Raw genomic sequence first — 18,077 nt, forward strand, 5'->3', positions numbered from 1 at the left:
AATGTAACTTAAATTTATCATTTTTCCCATAAAGTAAGCCATTGAACAGAAGAAGGAAAAATATCTTTATAACATGTAGGGCTTTTCGATAAATTAGAGTGCATACACAAAAGCAAAGCCATAAATCAAAATAAGTGTATATATTGCAAAATATATCCCTAAAATTTGGAGTTACTTGGATTTTACACCTTGAAATTTACCCCCATTGGCAAAAGCAAACCCTCAATTACATGTCAGATGTTAGCGTGTCATTTGAAAGTCACATAGGCGAATCCATTAACGGAAGAGCTAGTTTTGCTAACAGAGGCAAACTTTAAAATGTAAAATCTAATTTTTTAAATTTTAAGATATAATATTAAAATTCAAATAACCCAAAAATTTAAGGTTGTACTTTGCAATTTACCCTAAAAAAATCCCACACACATTTTTTTTTTTTTTTTTAAATCTCAAACAAAAAGAATTAAATTTTTTCAGAAAAGTCTCTAAGTACACCAAACACCTGCGAAAAAAGGCTTGTGTTTTTGTGTGTATATATATAATGTGAAACTTGAATGTTAACCGGTGTTAAAGACCAAAAATATGGTCAGTTTGAACTAATAAATTTATGAAATGTTTATAACAAATCAATAGCATATTGTTATTTGTGGGCAAAAAAACTTTTGTTTTTTGGACAAAAAGCTGACGCTTCCACCTGCAATATCATGACAGAACTTATAAGATCTATACTGCTAGTCTACCCTACAAAAACATGTCGACTTTGCAATCAAGCAGGAGGATAGGCCACTATGGAAATATTTGGATTTTCAGGCAAGGCCAACAAGTCACAAGAAACTTCACAGGAAATTGACACTTTTCAGCTCTAATATAACAGTCCCAGGACTAATTCGGTGAAACAAAGCATTTAAAGACGGGGGTTGTCTAAACTAATTGTTAGAGAATGATAATAACTTACTGTTGTTCTGTCTGATAAGGTAGTTCAGGAAGAAAATTTTTAGGCACTCAATGCATTACTTTTTTTTTTGATACACAATGCATTACTTTTAAAATAGAAGCTTTGGTAACTTACTTATATTTGGTTCATGGTTTGCTTTTTGCGGCTACGGTTCCTATTTGGCAGGCCTGCACTCAAACTTGTTACTAGCTCTTACTGCTTTTAGCTCAGCAACTACTCTCTCAAGCCTGCTTATCCGAGCCTCAAGCTTCAATCCTGGCATCTCAGTTTTGAAACTACTACTGCTTACCTTATCATTGTCTTTGACATGCACTGCAATGTTGGTTGGAATTGGATGTCCCACTTCTCTCACAGTTACATCAACCAGATTTTTCTCTGCTTCACCCATTGAACCTTCACTCGGGATGTCCTTTGCCTCTGGATTCATCAGCGAGTCATTTTTAGGAGCTCCATCATCTGCTGTTGAGTGTGACATTTTTTGAGATAAAGAGACTGGCAAAGGCTTATCATCAATAACCAGTCTTTTCTCACTCAAAATTCCCAGGAGTTTAGTTTCCTTGACAGTGTCCACTTTAAAACGTTCTACAGAAAAACTAGGTGGAAAGAAGACATTGTAATTTTCCATATTTCCAAAATAAACTCGGGGAATTCTTCTTGAATCTCTAGGCCGGGTAACAAAATTCTTAATTGCATCTTCCGGAGCAGACATAGATTGCTTCCACCACTCAAAGTATCCCATGGTAACATCTGCCTCAAAAAGGCGTGGTGGTATGTACAATTTTGCATCTCCAATTGACCCATTGTAATGGCTCCAAGCAATACCCGGGCTCATATTGTATCGGGCAACATGACCCGGAAGATCTTGATCAATTCCAAATTGCAATGCAACTCGGTGTGGGAGGTACTGTTGAATGCAGTGTAGTCCAGGAAGCTCAGACTCTTAAGCATCGAGCAAACGACTCCAACTCTTTGTCGAAAGCAGCATCAACTGACACCCACTGTTCTTTTTCTCCATAGAACTTAGGAAACAACCAATTATGATTCACTGCTATAGCACAAGGGCGCCACTGAAAACTTTCTCCTGCAGAGTCTATAACCAACCTCACATTCTCAATACTCACTTTTTTCAGTTTGGACCAGCGGGCAAGCCTTGGCTCACATTGTGTGATGGATATGGGACTTGGCTGTAGTGCTGGGAATCTCTCCCAAGCCCAAAGCTGGACAAATTGAAAAGGTGCAAAAAGATTAACCTCTTCTGTATCCAGTTTTGTTGAGGCAACTAATTTCTCTTTCAGCAAACCCAAATCTGTATAAATACTGGAAAGGACTGCTGAAGCAAGCGCAATTCGAGTTCCTCTAGCCAAGAGTATTGCATTTGGAAAATTTTGCTTTCCAATGCGACACAGAGGCATAGGGAAGACAAACCTAGACAACCAATATGAAAGAAAGGAATGCTTCATGCTCAACTTTACTCCCACTCCCCATAATATGTTCCAACTAGGCTTGTTGACCGGGGTTGAAGCAACTGTACGAAACTGTTTTGTGTGCTTCGAGCAAGATTTCATAGAAATCTTCCATCTCTTTGGTAAGAAAAGGGCTTTATAAAACAGAGTCACCCAAAACAGAGTAGCCCCTAAAGCCATCATATCTTCCAAAGTCACAGTGGCTTCTCCCCAAGCGAAGATGAATGTGTTGGTCTTAGGACACCATTTTTCAGCAAGACCAAGAACCAAATCTTGGTGTTTAGAGATAAAATATTTGGAGCCCATTATTGCTTCATATATTCCAGCTTCCTTCCATATGGATTGGTACTTAGAATGCAAGCTTGCAACCCACATCTTCCACTTCTCATCTATACGATGCCAACCTTTGAAATGAAGCTTCAGAGGCAAATTTTCAACGTCAGAAATGGTGGGTTCAGCAGAGTGAAAAGGTGAAGGAAGTTCATCAATGGAAGACACAGAGGGTTTAAGAAAATGGGCTGTTCTCAGAGTTGGGTTGCTACCAGTTGGTGACACCATGAGCTCCTCTCTCTCCTCAAAGATGGCATCTATTGGTTCAACCATTCTTGGGGTATCAAGGTTCTTCACAAAGGACTAAATTCAAGATAACATATTCTATATATCACTTAAAAACCAGACCCATGTTTGGTTCTTAGGAAAATAACAGAAAGGAAAGGGTTTATTACCACTTTGATGATCAAGAACTTTGAGGGATTCTTACGGAAGATGATGGATGGCTACCCGACACCAGCTTATATTATCATTTTTCTAGACTCTTCAATCCTTATCCTCTGCTTGGTTCCTGAGAAAATAAATAAAGGACAATCCTTTCAATCTCCTTCCTGGAAAATGAGAGAAAGGAAAGAGCTTTACCTTCATTAATGAAGAACAAAAACTTTTGTAAGGGATTCTATGGAAGGTAAAAGCTGGTGTGTGCTACTTCACGGTTCATATACGAGTTTCTTTTCTCATAAAAGTGTATTCTCTGTTTGGTTCCCGGAAAAGAAAAAACAAAAGTAAGGGAAAATCCTTAAACCTTCGTAGGGTTTTTCAATGTTTTCGGTATATAGCATCATGCTATAGCATGAACATGAACATGGCATGGTCGGTCAGATGGGAAATGGCACTGCAAAATATGTTTTGTGTAGTGCAATCGTATATACATAGGAATGAAGATTACAAAGAATAATGTCACAGAGAGAGTAATATTTACCATGTGTTTTATAACAATTAGGGGCTATTTGGTAGTGCATTTTAAACAATAGTTTTCAATGTTTAAACAACAACATTATACGTATTTTTTATACACTTTTTGACTTACACGAATTTTCAAAAAATACAAATAACGTTACTAAAACAATATTACCAAACGGGTTCTTAATTTAATCGGTTCTTATTTTTAGTTTTATTTTTATTTTTTTTATGGAAAATCTGTTCTTATTTTATCATCTACTATTCACAACTTTGCAAGTTGTTGAATATTTTTTTGAAAAGTGTTGTCACTCTAAAATTGTTACTTTCTTGTTATGAAATAAAAGGGTTTGTTTCACTGCTCCGAATTTTATGTATATTTATTTTATTTTTTTAAGAATGGAATTTTTTGTATTCTTATACAAAGTGGCAAGTTATTATTGACTGTGGATAAAAATGTAATTTTAATTGTAAGTTCAAATTAGAATTAATAAAAACTTATCACCTATGATTTATTATGAAAATGTTATAAACGTAACACTTATTTATACAAAATGGTCATCCTATATGTTAATAGATCGTGGATCCCAAAATGTTCAAACTCACCATAGGCCCATCAACCCCTAACCCATGTACATGGATAGCAAATAATACAATTCCTACCCATGGTCATAGTGCAAGCTACATTAATTTAGATTAATATCTCTAACACTATGAAATTCCAGACCACAAGAAAATGAAAAAGAAAAAAAAAAAAAAAGATCACAGTTTTTTTCTTTTTTTTTTGGTTGGAAATTAGGGCATATGATAAAAGGAAAAGGATGCTTAAGGCCACACAAAACAATTGCAGTACACAGACAAGTTCAAAGTAGCAAAATGATGAGGAGAATTAAAGGTACCAAAAGAAACAAGTTCATTTTTGCCTTTTCGAGTGAAACAAACGGGCTTCTTTAAACAGTGTCAACTGTCTTTTTGTCAACTAGTCAAATGTTTAAAATTGTCAAGTTCATTTTTGTTATGTTATTGTATTTGTATCTTTAGTTGTCAAGTGTTTGCACACGTTTGCTGTACTACTAGTTTTGGTGAATAAAATTGTCATTCATTAAATTAAAAGGATAATTTTTTTTTTTTTTTTTTGGGGTAAATAGATGATTTCATTAAACAACTAAACAGAAACAAAAGGTTCAATGCACATCCTATCAAAATGTACACCATTCAAGTCATCCTCAAACACTTTGCAAATGTCCACAGGTGGACTAATAAAAGAAATAAAATCACTTCCCTGGACAGCACCCATTCTAGCAAGCAAATCTGCACACCGGTTGACTTGATGATAGCAATGTTTGAACTGAATTTGTTGGAAGCGTGCTGTCAAGTGTCTGCAATCATCCAGTAAGGGAGAGACAATGTTATTTGCATACTCATTGTTCTTCAAGACTTCCACCACGGCTTGAGCATCCAATTCAAAAACAAGGGCTTCAATATTTAAATTGCAGCAAAGAATAAGGCCCTCTCGCAACCCCCATAACTCTGCTGTGAAGCTGTTTGTTGAACCAATATATCTAGTAAAACCCGCAATCCAAATTGTGAATTGTTATGTTAGTGTATCTTTAGTTGTCAAGTGTTTGCACACGTTTGTTGTACTACTAGATTTGTTGAATAAAAATGTCATTCATTGAATTAAAAATTAAAAATTCTTCACTAATCTATTTACCTAATGGTTTATACTTATTTACCTTATGGTTTATACTTCACTCTTTTCAGGTGATGGTCATTGGGCTTGTCCTTTTTTGCTTGCAAGGGTTTAAGAGACACTCTACCGTGGCGAACGAATAAGGATGCTCCTCATTTTAAATGAAATTTTATTTTTTAATTGATATATTATTCAAATTTAAAATAAAATACACTAATTTTACATTTAAAATTTGGAATGCTTTATGATGCCATAAATTTAATTATATCATTGCAAGGTGAAAAAACACTCAGCTTTCTTTGAAAAATGAATAAAGTACTTAAAGGAATGAGTTAATTTATTGCGAATTTGCTGACTTCCCCATTATCTCAAGTGATTAGGCCTCATTAGGTCAAGAAACCAATTAAATTTTAGTGAAAGCGGGAATCAAACCTCAGATTTTCTTATTTGGGCACAAAGTACTTTACCAATCAAACCCTGGACCTTGGTTTTGTGTTAATATTTCATGCACCGTGAGATAGTGAAAGAATTAGAAACCTTTCAACTTATGGACCGTAAAGTGGAGTAATAGTAGCTGATGAGCTGGGCTGGGCCCTTGCCTCCAATTCTATTTTCAAAAGTTGGTCCAGTATAGGCACATTGTTCAGGCTTGGGCTGAAACTAGTGAATGTTTTTTTTTTTTTTTTTAGGCAAGAAACTAGTGAATGTTGATTCATGGTACTAGCTAAGTACAAGTTACAAACCCAATCTAGCCTAGATGTTGGAGACTTTGGTATTGTTTCCTTGTCACGATTATAGCTCATGTTTCGTTTTTGTGCTGCCTCACGGGTTACGATTATAGTCTTGGTGATTGACTGTTGACAATTTTGGAGAGTAGTCACATGCAAATGACAAATTTTTATCCAAATAACTAAATCTATATGCATGTTGGGTTGTTCAAACTAGTTTGTACGGTGATTTTTTTCTCCAACAATTGACAAATTTTAATTTATTAACAAAAAATTAACAAAATAAAAACCAATGATGTTTTGTGTCATTTGTCTTTGTTGGTAGATAAATGCATCCTAATGTATTAAAAAACATAATTTTTTGTATTTGTTTTCGTTAATAGTTTGTTAATATTATATGGATACTCATTTGAAGGTTTTTTTTTTTTTTTTTGGTTTATATTTTGGCCTTCCTAACTTGAAATTTTGGGTTTGTCAAGAATAATGGGAAAAAGAATTAGAGAGTACTCTTCAAACCAAGGGAGAGGACCCTCCATCTCTTATGAGAGCCTAGCAAAAGCATGGGCTACCCTGAAAACCTAACAAAACATTAATAGAAACTTTCCTAAAGCACATCATGAGTATGCTCATTTTCTAAAGCAATAGTTTGAGCTCAGTACTACCAAATTCACAAGCATTCATCCTCTCACATTTTGATGACTCGGATTAGTTCAAGATTGTGTTGAAGTTAAGAAGACTATATTCAGTTGTCGTCGTCTCAAAATTTCCATGAACTTCAATGCGTACGTAATTGGAGGCTTGATATAGAACATTTCAAGTAGTTGCATCCTAATCCTTTTGTAACTAATTAGTTAGATGATTGTTTAAGCATTAACTAATAGAATTTAGACACTTTGAGCGTCTGGAAGAGTGCCAATGCCAAATAACTAGTATAAGTACCATATTGTAGTTACTTTGTGATCAATTTTTTAATACATCTACACAGATTAGCCTAGTGCTATTTTCAAGAAATGGATTTTTCTTAAGAATGTTTTGTCACTCATTTTTTTCTTATTCTAAGCGACTCTCATTTCCCTTAATCAATTTTAAGCCTAAACAGCAGTCCCTTAACATCCTTGCATTAAGGCCTATTGTGCAAGAATGACGTTATTAATTGATTTTTTTTTCTTTTTTGAAAAGCTAAGAATTTTTTACCCAAACAAGAAAAACTAAACCCAGAGGCCATTTCAAACCATTGATAAACTTGTTTTTCTCAGAGGAAAGAGTTGCTACCACATGTGCTCGCACTTTATTTGAAATCCAGGACACAGCTACTGTTTTAGACTCTGTGAATTCCACCATGTTCCAAAAAGTCGCAATCAGATTGCTATGTCTCTAGCAAATTATGCTTGTAACTCAAACATTTCTGAGACTTGGTTGGATAGTTCTCCACCATGGCTCAGCCATTGAATATCCTCTGATTTTCTTTAATTGAAATATCTGCGGCTTTACATATTATTATTATAATAATAATAATAATAATAATAATAATAATAATAATAATAATAATAATAATAATAAACACAGCAAGAACCAAAAGAAGGGACAGAGGAGAACCCAACTCTGAAGGGGTCCTGGTGCTCATTCCTAATAATTTTTAACAAAATAAGGAGGGCCATGTTCAAAATCAAAAGAGTAAATCAGGAAATTTACAAGAGACCAACGAGTTAGGTAATGTGCATAGACAAGTATTGATTTTGATGCCAAACTTATGGTTACTTTTGCTATTGTTTAAGTTCTTTATTTGGGGGAAACTACACTCATAGCATGTTCTCAGAAAATCTCAAAAGTACGCTAGGCATGCACTGTAATCTTTCTTGATTCCTCAAAGTAAATGTTAAAATCCAAAGATGTAGAGCCTCTCAGACTCAAATAAGCATATATCCAATCTTTATTTAAGAATATTTAGTGGTAAGCACCTCCAAACCAATTTTAATGAAAGGAAACAATTAGAATATATTCAAATTAATAAAACAATATGGACCTCTTGTTTTTGCTTATGATCAAAGTGATAGTTAAACCTTTTATAATAATAAAAAAAGGTGTTAGTTAAACCTTCCTTAAAAAAATAGTGATAGTTAAACCCAGAAAGATCCAATTAGTCAAGGAGAAGACTCCAATTATTCAAGGAGAAGACTCTAAAAAAAAAAATAAAGTAGTCATGGAGAAACCATGTTCTCTACTACTAGAGTCAAATATATAAATCTTGATGGTTAAATTTAAGTCATAATGTTGAATAGTAGGTTTTTGTCACTATCTAATAAATAAAATCTTTCCTGTCAAATAGGTAAAAGCCTGTTGAATCCCATGTATATGCATCCAACCACTCTTTAACATGGAACCACCTAACACCATCTCCTTTGATCACCCAAGGACTTCAAATTTTTTATTTTTTGGGGGTTGTATAATTTTTTTAATTAATCCTTCGTTTAAAAATAATATTGAAACTTGAAAACTTTACACTTGGCTTAGGATAAGTTCTGATTACATTAGAAAACCCAAAATTAAGGACAAAGAATAAAGTATGCTTAGGTGGCAGGGCCAATTATTGTCACACTTGCGGCAATAACATGTTATCCCATCTGCGTCAATGGCAATCCATGTACACTTGGCATATGCTGGTTCCACCACCAGTTGTTTGCTAATTATACTCTCACTATTCTATGTTCTAATTAATCAATCAAAGTGGTGACTAACTGAGACTACATCTTGCATTGCTGTATTTCAATGTCCATGCGTCATCCTAAATTTTTATTTTTGGGTGTAAGTTGGATAAGCAAGGTTTTCTCCAAATTAGTTTGAAAAGAAACTCTTCAAATTTCTCTTATATTTTTTTTATTAGATGTGAATTTTGAAAATTTAATCATTAGATTGCATGTTCTTTATGTTCTTAATATGTATGTTAAATTTAGTTCAAATCGGATGTTATTTACAATTCAATCAAAAAACTTATTTTTTATATTTAATTTTAGACAAAAAAAATTTTAAATTTAAATATTTCATTGATGACATAGTTATTAATTTTAAATGTAAGGTCGCAATTTGAGTTCTAAGCCCAAAAGGTAAAAGGATCTAGGCCTAAATAACCCAATACAATGAATTTGTAGAAAGTAGGTTGGAAAACTAAGTTCTGACGAGTTGGATAACAATTATAGGAGATTCAAATGACAATAAAGTAAAGATATACTAGTTTTATCTAAAGAAAATCATCCTTGGTACAATTCGAGAAGATCAGTTCCTATATATATTTCTTGAAGTTGGTTACAAGCACAGTTCTTGTTGTTATAGTGTTTTTCTCTTAATTCTCCAATCCCCTTCTATTTGGGTTTTCTTTTCTATTTTATACTCTCTTCTTTCTTTCATCTCCACCCTCCAAGTGTATATTAGATTGCTAGTGTTGATCATTATCCTATTAGCACATTTCTGAAATCTTTGGGAGTAGCTGTAAGACTAAAAAGTACTGTTCAGATATCACTGTTCAGTACATTCCTCATTAATGCGGTCAGAGAGTTAATTACAAAACATTCAATACAGTGGTAGCAGTTTTTTCTTAGATATTTCATACCTCCCATTTGTCCTGTACGTTCATAATGCATATCCTTATTAATAGAATTTCTTGGAATGTTACTCTGGATGACATAACACACATTCTTATCTTTGCTTCATTTAGCTAAGGAGATACTCCTCCTCAGCCTACCTTTCCCAGCCTTCTCATTCGTAACTTGCTCATGGAGTTCTAAGTCTTACATCTTCATTACTGTTTATCTGTTCTCGGACTACTAAGCGTCCTCAGACAAGGCTCAAGACCCAACATATATTCTTGGCCCCCTTATCCCTACATTTAATAATCTTGAAATTTTGCAAGAATAGAGGATATAATAAGAGCATGCAATCGGCTATCTAATGGTTAAATTTTCAAAATTCACATCTAATATAAAAATATAGGTGGAGTTTGAAATGTTTTTCTCATATATGACAATAAAAGTGTGATTAAAAATCTTTTCACATGTAGATTCCAGTTATCTTAACTAGCAGTTTCTAATAGTTGAATAAAAGATCTGAATAATGATAAAAAATAAATAAATAAATAAATAAATAAAAACTACCATAAGGAGAGGACGCATAAGTTGAAACTTTCTTTAAAAAAAAAAAAAAAAAAAAAAAAAAACTTTTCACATGATTTCAAGACCATGGTTCCACCGTTCACGTCCACATCTTAATCTGTTGCTGGTTATCAAAAAAAAAAAATATATATATATATATATATATATATACTGTATATCTTAATCTGATGCTTGTCATTGTGTACATTCGGCACATGGATCCAGAGATCATGTTATTCAGATCTTCCTCGGCCAATCTATGAGAGCTTTGTAGTTTATACGGATTCTTTAGGAAAATATTAAAGTTTTTACTTCTTATCAATCTTATTTTTAAAAAGTTTACCGATGGAAGTGATGTGATTGGTACTGTATCAAGAATCTGGTAAGTGAAATTTTGAATTGTAAAGAAATTGAATAAATACCACTAGCAGCATCATGTATTAGGCATTCCACATTTCCACCTCCAAAAGCCAAATGATTGTTGTTCTTGGCTGTGTTTGCTACTACAGAAATTCATACAATATCTACAGCCTAAAATCCATAAGAGAGAACCCTAAAAACCTGAGAGAGTGGTGGAGAGGAGGAGACATTCTATTTTTTCATGAATTAACATCTCATTTTGTAATACACTCCAATGTAACCTACATTACATGAGAGTTAATTACATTAAATGGGGCCAACTTGCTGGCTAGGTCATACCCACTAATTGGATTGCCCAAATTGTAACATGAATTACTTTTTATTTTGTATTTAAAAATTTAAAAATAATTTATAAAACTTTTGTAGTAACATTTCTACTAAGTGGTTATCACTAGTTCAGTTATATTTTATTCTACGTTATATTCCATTCAAAAAACAAACCACATCACACCACTGTCACCTTATGATTCTACAATGCTCTCTGCTACTTCAAGCATTTTTTTGGATTACAAATTTGTAGTTTAGTTGAGCCAAATTGGAAATTAAAAAGTGAAGATTAATTTGTTTTAAGCATCAAAGAGCTAGAGTTTGAACTCATCATTAAGTTAAACTACATGTTTTCTTTTTTAACAGAGCTAAACTACATGTTAATATCCTGGATTCATTATTTTTTGAAAAAAAAAATACTAGAGGTTGTATATTAATTATTAACTATTTAATTAATTTTTTTATTAGTTTATATTGTAAATTCATATTATTAATTAGTTACTTAATTTTATGACTAAGATATTTTAATAAAAAAAAATTAGGTACTTAATTTATAGTTAAGATCATTATGCTATTCAAGTTAATTTCTTAGATAATTTTTCACTTAAAAATTTATAATAATAAAAATAACTCAATCAACCTTGTACATGTTTAAATTCTATCATCAAATGGATTAGGGAAAATGCACAAAAATCCCCCATGTGGTTTCCTCTTAAAACATGTAACCTCCTTAAGGTTTTGAGCATACACTTAACTCCCCATTAGTATTATTTTATGTCTAAATCATTAATTGTGTTCCACTTAATTTTTTTAGAGATTTTAAGTGTAACACAAAACTCCTACGTGGTATTGTTTTATGTAAAAATGCAGCTCAAAAATATAAACATGTCATATAAATAATTTATCATTTATTTTTATGGATATTTTAATATTTTACAAATAAAATAATACCACATGGAATTAAGTGTTACACTCAAAATTTGAGTGGGTAGAAACATGAACTTTGGTGTAGTTTTCCCAATGAATTGGTTATGTTACCAATAAATCAAAACAATATTTACATAAATATTTTAGCCTCATGTTAGACCATATGACAAACCAATAGGGCCAACTATTGAACTCATAATTATGAACATATTCACGTATCTGTTATAATATTTAAGCATGAGTTAAACTTTCAAAAAATCAGGAGGGTTAACAAAATTCACAACAAATTTTACAACTGAAAAGCTATTAATTAGAGATAGTAAAGTGAATTTGGTCGTAAACTCATGTAAAAATCAATAATAACATGTAGGGTTTGTTTGATATTAACTTATAAGTTTAGTTTTAGCTTTTATATACAATTTTTCAAATTTTCATTTTTTTCCCACTTTATTTAAGGTTTAAATATACTTTTAACAAAAAATTAGATAAATTGTTAACAAGCAGACACGTAATCTAACAATTATATAAATTGTAGTGAAAGTTGTTGTGTTAGTGGTAAAGATGCTAAACTTTTTTTTTTTGTTTGGAGAAGAATACTAAACTTAATCTAGTCATTTACTAAATATAAAAGAAGGGATTAATAAACAAACCTTTTTTTTATACAATAATAAACAAACTTTTGAAGCAAACCCAACCTCACTTCTACCCGTCCCTCTATTTATATACCTTAACCTCCCCAAATATACCTTCGAACTCCAAGCCAGTAACCCATAAATCTCTCTCTCTCTCTCTCTCTCTTTCTCTCTCTTTCAACATGGGAGACGATAGGGAGCCCTTGATAACCCGAAACAACAATAACAACAACAACAAAAACAAATTTGCACGGAGCATTTCACATGCACAGGACGAGTTACACAGCTTCAGATCCTATCTCCGATGGATGTGCGTGGACCAATCGAACGTGTGGAGAGCTTGTCTGTCTTGGTCCATGTTCATCCTCTTCGCCATCGTCGTCCCCGCCATCTCTCATTTCGTTCTCGCTTGCTCCACCTGCGACAGCAAGCACGCCAGGCCTTACGACGCTGTCGTTCAGCTCTCGCTCAGCAGCGTCGCCATCTTGTCGTTCGTGTGCCTCTCAACTTTCGTGAGGAAGTTCGGGCTTCGGAGGTTCTTGTTCTTCGATAAACTCGTTGATGAGAGCGAGACGGTGCGAAGTGGTTACACTGAACAACTCAATGTGAGTTTCCCATGTTTTTCTCAATTCTTAGTTTGCGATTTTTGTTTTACTATTTTTAGACTAACCAAATAACCAATCTTATCTTCATTCCTAGGATTTACACGAGTACTTATAGTTTGTTTTTTTCGTACTATTTTTTACTCCTATATGTACTTCTGTTTCCGCAGTTGTATTCTTTGTTTTTCTCTTTATCTTCTAATTGAAACAATTTTTATCTTCTCTGTATTATTATATCTTTAGAGTCAATAATTCAATTTTCAAATTGATCTGATGATTTAAAAGATTGGAATAAAAATGGGTTCAAAAAATGAAAATCGTTTTTGGGTATAACCAAAAGGCAGTTGTGCTTCCATTCCCCCAAATTAAAATACCAAGTCATTGACTAAAGCGGAAAGAGAGGGATTTGAAAACAGATAAGATATTAATGGATAATCTCATAGAGTTCAATTTCCATAGAAATCAAGCTATTGACTACTTCAAACCAATCCTGAAATTGTTAGTTGAATCATAAAACTCTTAACTTGAATGCTAGGATAGTAAGAGAGCTTTTTAAAATTTTAGTTGGTGCCTTTTTGAATATTTCTCATGAACCATGTGTAATTATGAAGATCCCAAGATTTTCCGAGATTACAGCGTCAATCAAGCTGTGAGTTTGATTACAGAAGTGAAAGAATAAGTCCTGAATAGGCTGGAAAGTTCCTTACTTCCCAACCACAAAAGTTTTTTTTTTATGCAAAGAGAAATGAAGGGACCTTTTTGGTGGGTCTCATAAATAAAAAAGATTCATGAGAACAAAGTGAAGTAGTGTACAATAATTGTATAGTTGAACGGTGAACAGAAAATAATAGGTCTAGTATAGTAATTGCCAAAGTGAAGAACCAAATAGTTTAGGAAGTAGTTTCTGGATTTAGATTTCAAGGGAAATTGTCATCTTTTTTCTTTTGGGCTACTCATTAAGATAAATGAGTGAAGCCAACCTAGGCGAATTATTTTATTTCATGATTGCTTGACTTTGTTTATACCTTTGTTAATGTTAAGTAATGAAACTGTGCCATAAAGCTCTTGGCTTTTTGCAATCTTATTTGCTACTATAGTTGTTTTAAGCTCATACGCATGATGCTCCATCTTATTAAAGTAAGAACTGGCATTTTTTTTTTTTTTATAAATATTTTTAAAAGGTTAAAGAGTATTGTAAGTTAGTGATATTAAATTACTCTTCCCTTAGGCTAAGTTCCGGCCAATTTCCTAAATTAGTGATATTGAATTATTCCTCCCTTAAGCTATTTTACAAAATCCTCTCTCTTTTACATAGATTGCAGCCCATCTCATTTGAGCCCATCATAAATTTCAATGTCTATAGGTCTTGTTAATGGACAAAGCACATGCTTTCATCCTAACAAATTTAGTGCATTGATTGAAGCACTAAACTCGAACAAAGTCCCTTGCGAATGTTCTTTAATAAAAATGACATTTCCCATGTGTCTAATTTTCCAATGTATCAACGTCATATTTTTATGACTTAATAGCTACTAACTGATTATTCTAAAAAAAAAACTGATTTTTTTTTTTTTTTTTTAATACAGAGATCACTGAAAATCCTATCAGTCTTTGTCATCCCTTGCTTTGTGGCTGAGAGTGCATACAAGATATGGTGGTACGCGTCTGGGGCCTCACAAATTCCCTTCTTGGGAAATGTTTACGCGAGCGACGCAGTAGCATGCATAATGGAGATCTGCTCGTGGCTCTATCGCGTTACCGTTATTTTCCTGGTGTGCATCCTGTTCCGTCTGATCTGCTACCTCCAGATCCTACGGCTACAAGACTTCGCATCAATATTCCATCAGGATAATGACGTGGGGCCCGTGCTGTCCGAACACCTTAGGATCAGAAGACATCTACGGATCATAAGCCATAGGTACCGTGCGTTCATATTGTTGCTCCTGGTCCTTGTCACAGGCAGTCAACTTGCTTCGTTGCTCATCACAACCAAGAGTGGTGCTGAGGTTAGTCTGTATACAGCTGGAGAACTTGCGGTACGCCTTCTAAATTGAGTAAATTCTAATTCCTTCTTTTTAGTTGAATAAAAAAGCGAGTTTTTGTTGTAAACTTATCGACCTTACATCACATGAGATAACTATTGATCTTTAAGAAATGTTTGTGAATTTTACAAGATTTTACCACAATTATTAAAATGAAAAAAAAAAAAAAAAAAAATCTTGGTGGAGTATTGAATTTTCAAGTAATTTACCAATTCACTAATTTTTCCATGGCTTAGGAAGTGTCATTTTTTGGGGGAGAATGATGCCTGAGGATTTTTAAAAGAAATAAGACACATCTTAACTCTTTTTGCTAATGCTAGTATGATATTAGTTTCTTTGATATGTTTTGTCTTTTTGTCACAAAATATTTGTTAATCTCTTTTTTCTTTTTCTTTTTTATTTTTTTTTATTTTTTTACAAGATAGAATTCTACTATAACCTAATTTAAGTATATATTTTCGAACATTTATTTCTCACGCCGCATAGGATATGACCATTATTCTCATAGTATAAAGTTTTTTTTTTTTTTGATAACATCATAGTATAAAGTTAATGTGGGGCCCAATAATTTATGGGCCAGGCCCACTTGCCCGTGGGGAGTCTAAAGGCCCAAGCCGAAAAAGGTAATGGCCCGGAGATGCAGCCGAGCACAGTTTCGTCCTCGGCAGACCCAAAGCCCCATTGAGGGTAGGGGTAAAAAAATAATAATAAACGAATAAATATGGAAGGAGATCTAAAATATCTGGGGAGAATTATCCCTACACTACCCTTCCCGGATAAGGCTCTGCACCTAACAGAGCCGTATTCTTCAGCTTTATCAACCATCCCTCACAATTCTGGGACTAGACTGATGGGACAAATATCAGTCTAATAAAGATCGGCCCTACACGTGGACGAAGGACAGCGGACGTAAGCTAGTATAAAAGAAAGAGTAAGTGAACCTAGAAGGGGACTCTCATTCCACCTCCAAAAAAGGGAGACGATCTGGGGGGAGAACATCTCAACAACACCTGAGATTACAGAAAAAACCCATCGTCGGGTAACCGGGGTAAGACCCTAATGGTCCTCGGATCAAGTCCGAGGAGGCCCATCCCATAGGATGCGATGTTGTAGGGCTTAAACGTTCAAGCCCAAATCCTTTTTCTACACGAATTCCTCTAAAACCAGGACCGGGCACCGCCCCGTGACCAACGGCTAGCTTTTCAAGCCCACTCTCTACAAATCATATTGTGAGGGATCTTTCATGCGCGAGCCCAACATCCTTATTGGGCCGCCAGAGAATTGTGTCCTTACAGTTAAAATCATGGAGTAATGTCAGCAAAATAATTTTAAATAAGTAGATGGTGTTAACGTATCGACAATTTCAGAGTATAATAGGAACTCAAATTGAAAATTGTATCAAATTAGCTAGGAGAGCTATGACATATAATATTAAGTAGTAATGCTAAAGGTAATATGAATATCACTTAATTTGTATCTCTCCCATTTAACTATCCAATTATAAAAAAAAATAAATCTTTTTATTATTATTATATTGTTGATATGGTAACAATTACAGTAATTTATAATAAAATTGATAGTAATTTTAGTATTTTTAAAAATATTATAAGCCTATATATGTGCTCTAAGATTATGTGTTTGTTTTTCTGTAGCTATGCTCCATGACTCTCCTAGCTGGGCTCTTGATATTATTGAGGAGTGCAACAAAGATCACACACAAGGCACAATCAGTCACATGCCTTGCTGCCAAGTGGCACGTTTGCGCCACCGTAGACTCTTTTGATGTTGCTGATGGTGAGAGTACTCCATCAGCTCAGATTGCCTATGCTCGGCAGTTTACTATGGGTGCCCGGGAAGAATCGGACGGTGATGAAGCTGGTGAGGAGGAAGATGACCTAGATAACAATAAGTTGATACCATCTTATGCCTATAATACCATATCATTTCAAAAAAGACAAGCTCTGGGTAAGTCACAAAGAATCATAACCCTTTCTTTTTAATTGCATGTATAGTTTCTTAGGTGTTGCACGTTAAATTTCCGATTAAATTGTTGCATTATTCAATAAATTGTATAGTTAAATTAATTGTCCTTCAAAAAAATAATAGTGTTTGCAGAAGAAAAAAAAAAAAAAAGATAGATAAAGATTTCCTCCAAATCCAAAAGGATAAATCTCCTTCCATTATAAGGCGATTTATAATATCATTTTTTTTTTTAATTTTTATACAAGATAGAAATTCTATTCTAGCCTAATCTAAGTGTATGTGTGTGATCATCGCAAACACTTATACTTGTGGAGTGATCATCGCACCAAGGATGTGTGATGGTATCATTCGCATGTATTAAATCACATGACTCATTATATCCTTTAAACAAGTCGCATAATTATTAAATAGGACATGCAACTAACAATACAAGTGAATACTCATTTGAGCCACCATGTAATGAGTTGGAGTAAATCTACTTCAAACCTCAACTCTGTACATAGATAATATGCTTACATTGATTTTTTTTTTTTTTTTTTTAATTGATAGAAAGAAGCATTGATTTTACTTAAATTAACATTATGATGTATCTGTACCATCCAATATACTTTTCAATTTATTTTCCGATCTGATTTTCTTTTTAATTTTTTTTACAGTGACATATTTTGAGAATAATAGAGCAGGGATTACGGTGTATGGGTTCACATTGGACAGGACTACACTCCACACCATATTTGGTATTGAATTATCTTTGGTTCTCTGGTTGCTTGGAAAGACCATTGGTATTTCTTGAAAAATATCTACATCAACAAAACATATACTTTGGAATACACTGTTCTTGATTCTCCCCTTTGAGGGTGAGAACCATATAAATGTGACGGTCTCATGAGACCATCCTCTTAGAGTAATGCGAGATTTATACATATTTATAAAATACTTTTTCCAGTAGAGTTGGGGCTTGTTAAAGTTATATAAATGGGTTAGGTATTGATTTTT

General features: G+C 33.5%; 2 protein-coding genes across 3 annotated transcripts; one reads left to right on the forward strand and one right to left on the reverse strand.

Moving 5' to 3' along the window:
* Window positions 1–1,884: 1,884 nt before the first annotated feature.
* Window positions 1,885–3,018, reverse strand: LOC115956246. The gene has a single exon (XM_031074679.1). It carries the CDS (start codon window positions 3,016–3,018, stop codon window positions 1,885–1,887), a length of 1,134 nt encoding a protein of 377 aa, XP_030930539.1.
* A 9,573-nt stretch (window positions 3,019–12,591) lies between these two features.
* LOC115957725 lies at window positions 12,592–18,077 on the forward strand. 2 transcript variants are annotated; one of them, XM_031076037.1, is made up of 4 exons: window positions 12,592–13,059; window positions 14,643–15,092; window positions 16,751–17,063; window positions 17,738–18,077. In XM_031076037.1, exons 1-4 carry the CDS (start codon window positions 12,637–12,639, stop codon window positions 17,872–17,874), a joined length of 1,323 nt encoding a protein of 440 aa, XP_030931897.1. In that variant the 5' UTR covers window positions 12,592–12,636; the 3' UTR covers window positions 17,875–18,077. The 2 variants fall into 2 exon arrangements, with proteins under 2 accessions (XP_030931897.1, XP_030931898.1); XM_031076038.1 differs by having other exon boundaries at window positions 14,643–15,062.

This window comes from Quercus lobata, chromosome 8, assembly GCF_001633185.2.
Source record: "Quercus lobata isolate SW786 chromosome 8, ValleyOak3.0 Primary Assembly, whole genome shotgun sequence".
Lineage (NCBI taxonomy): Eukaryota > Viridiplantae > Streptophyta > Magnoliopsida > Fagales > Fagaceae > Quercus > Quercus lobata.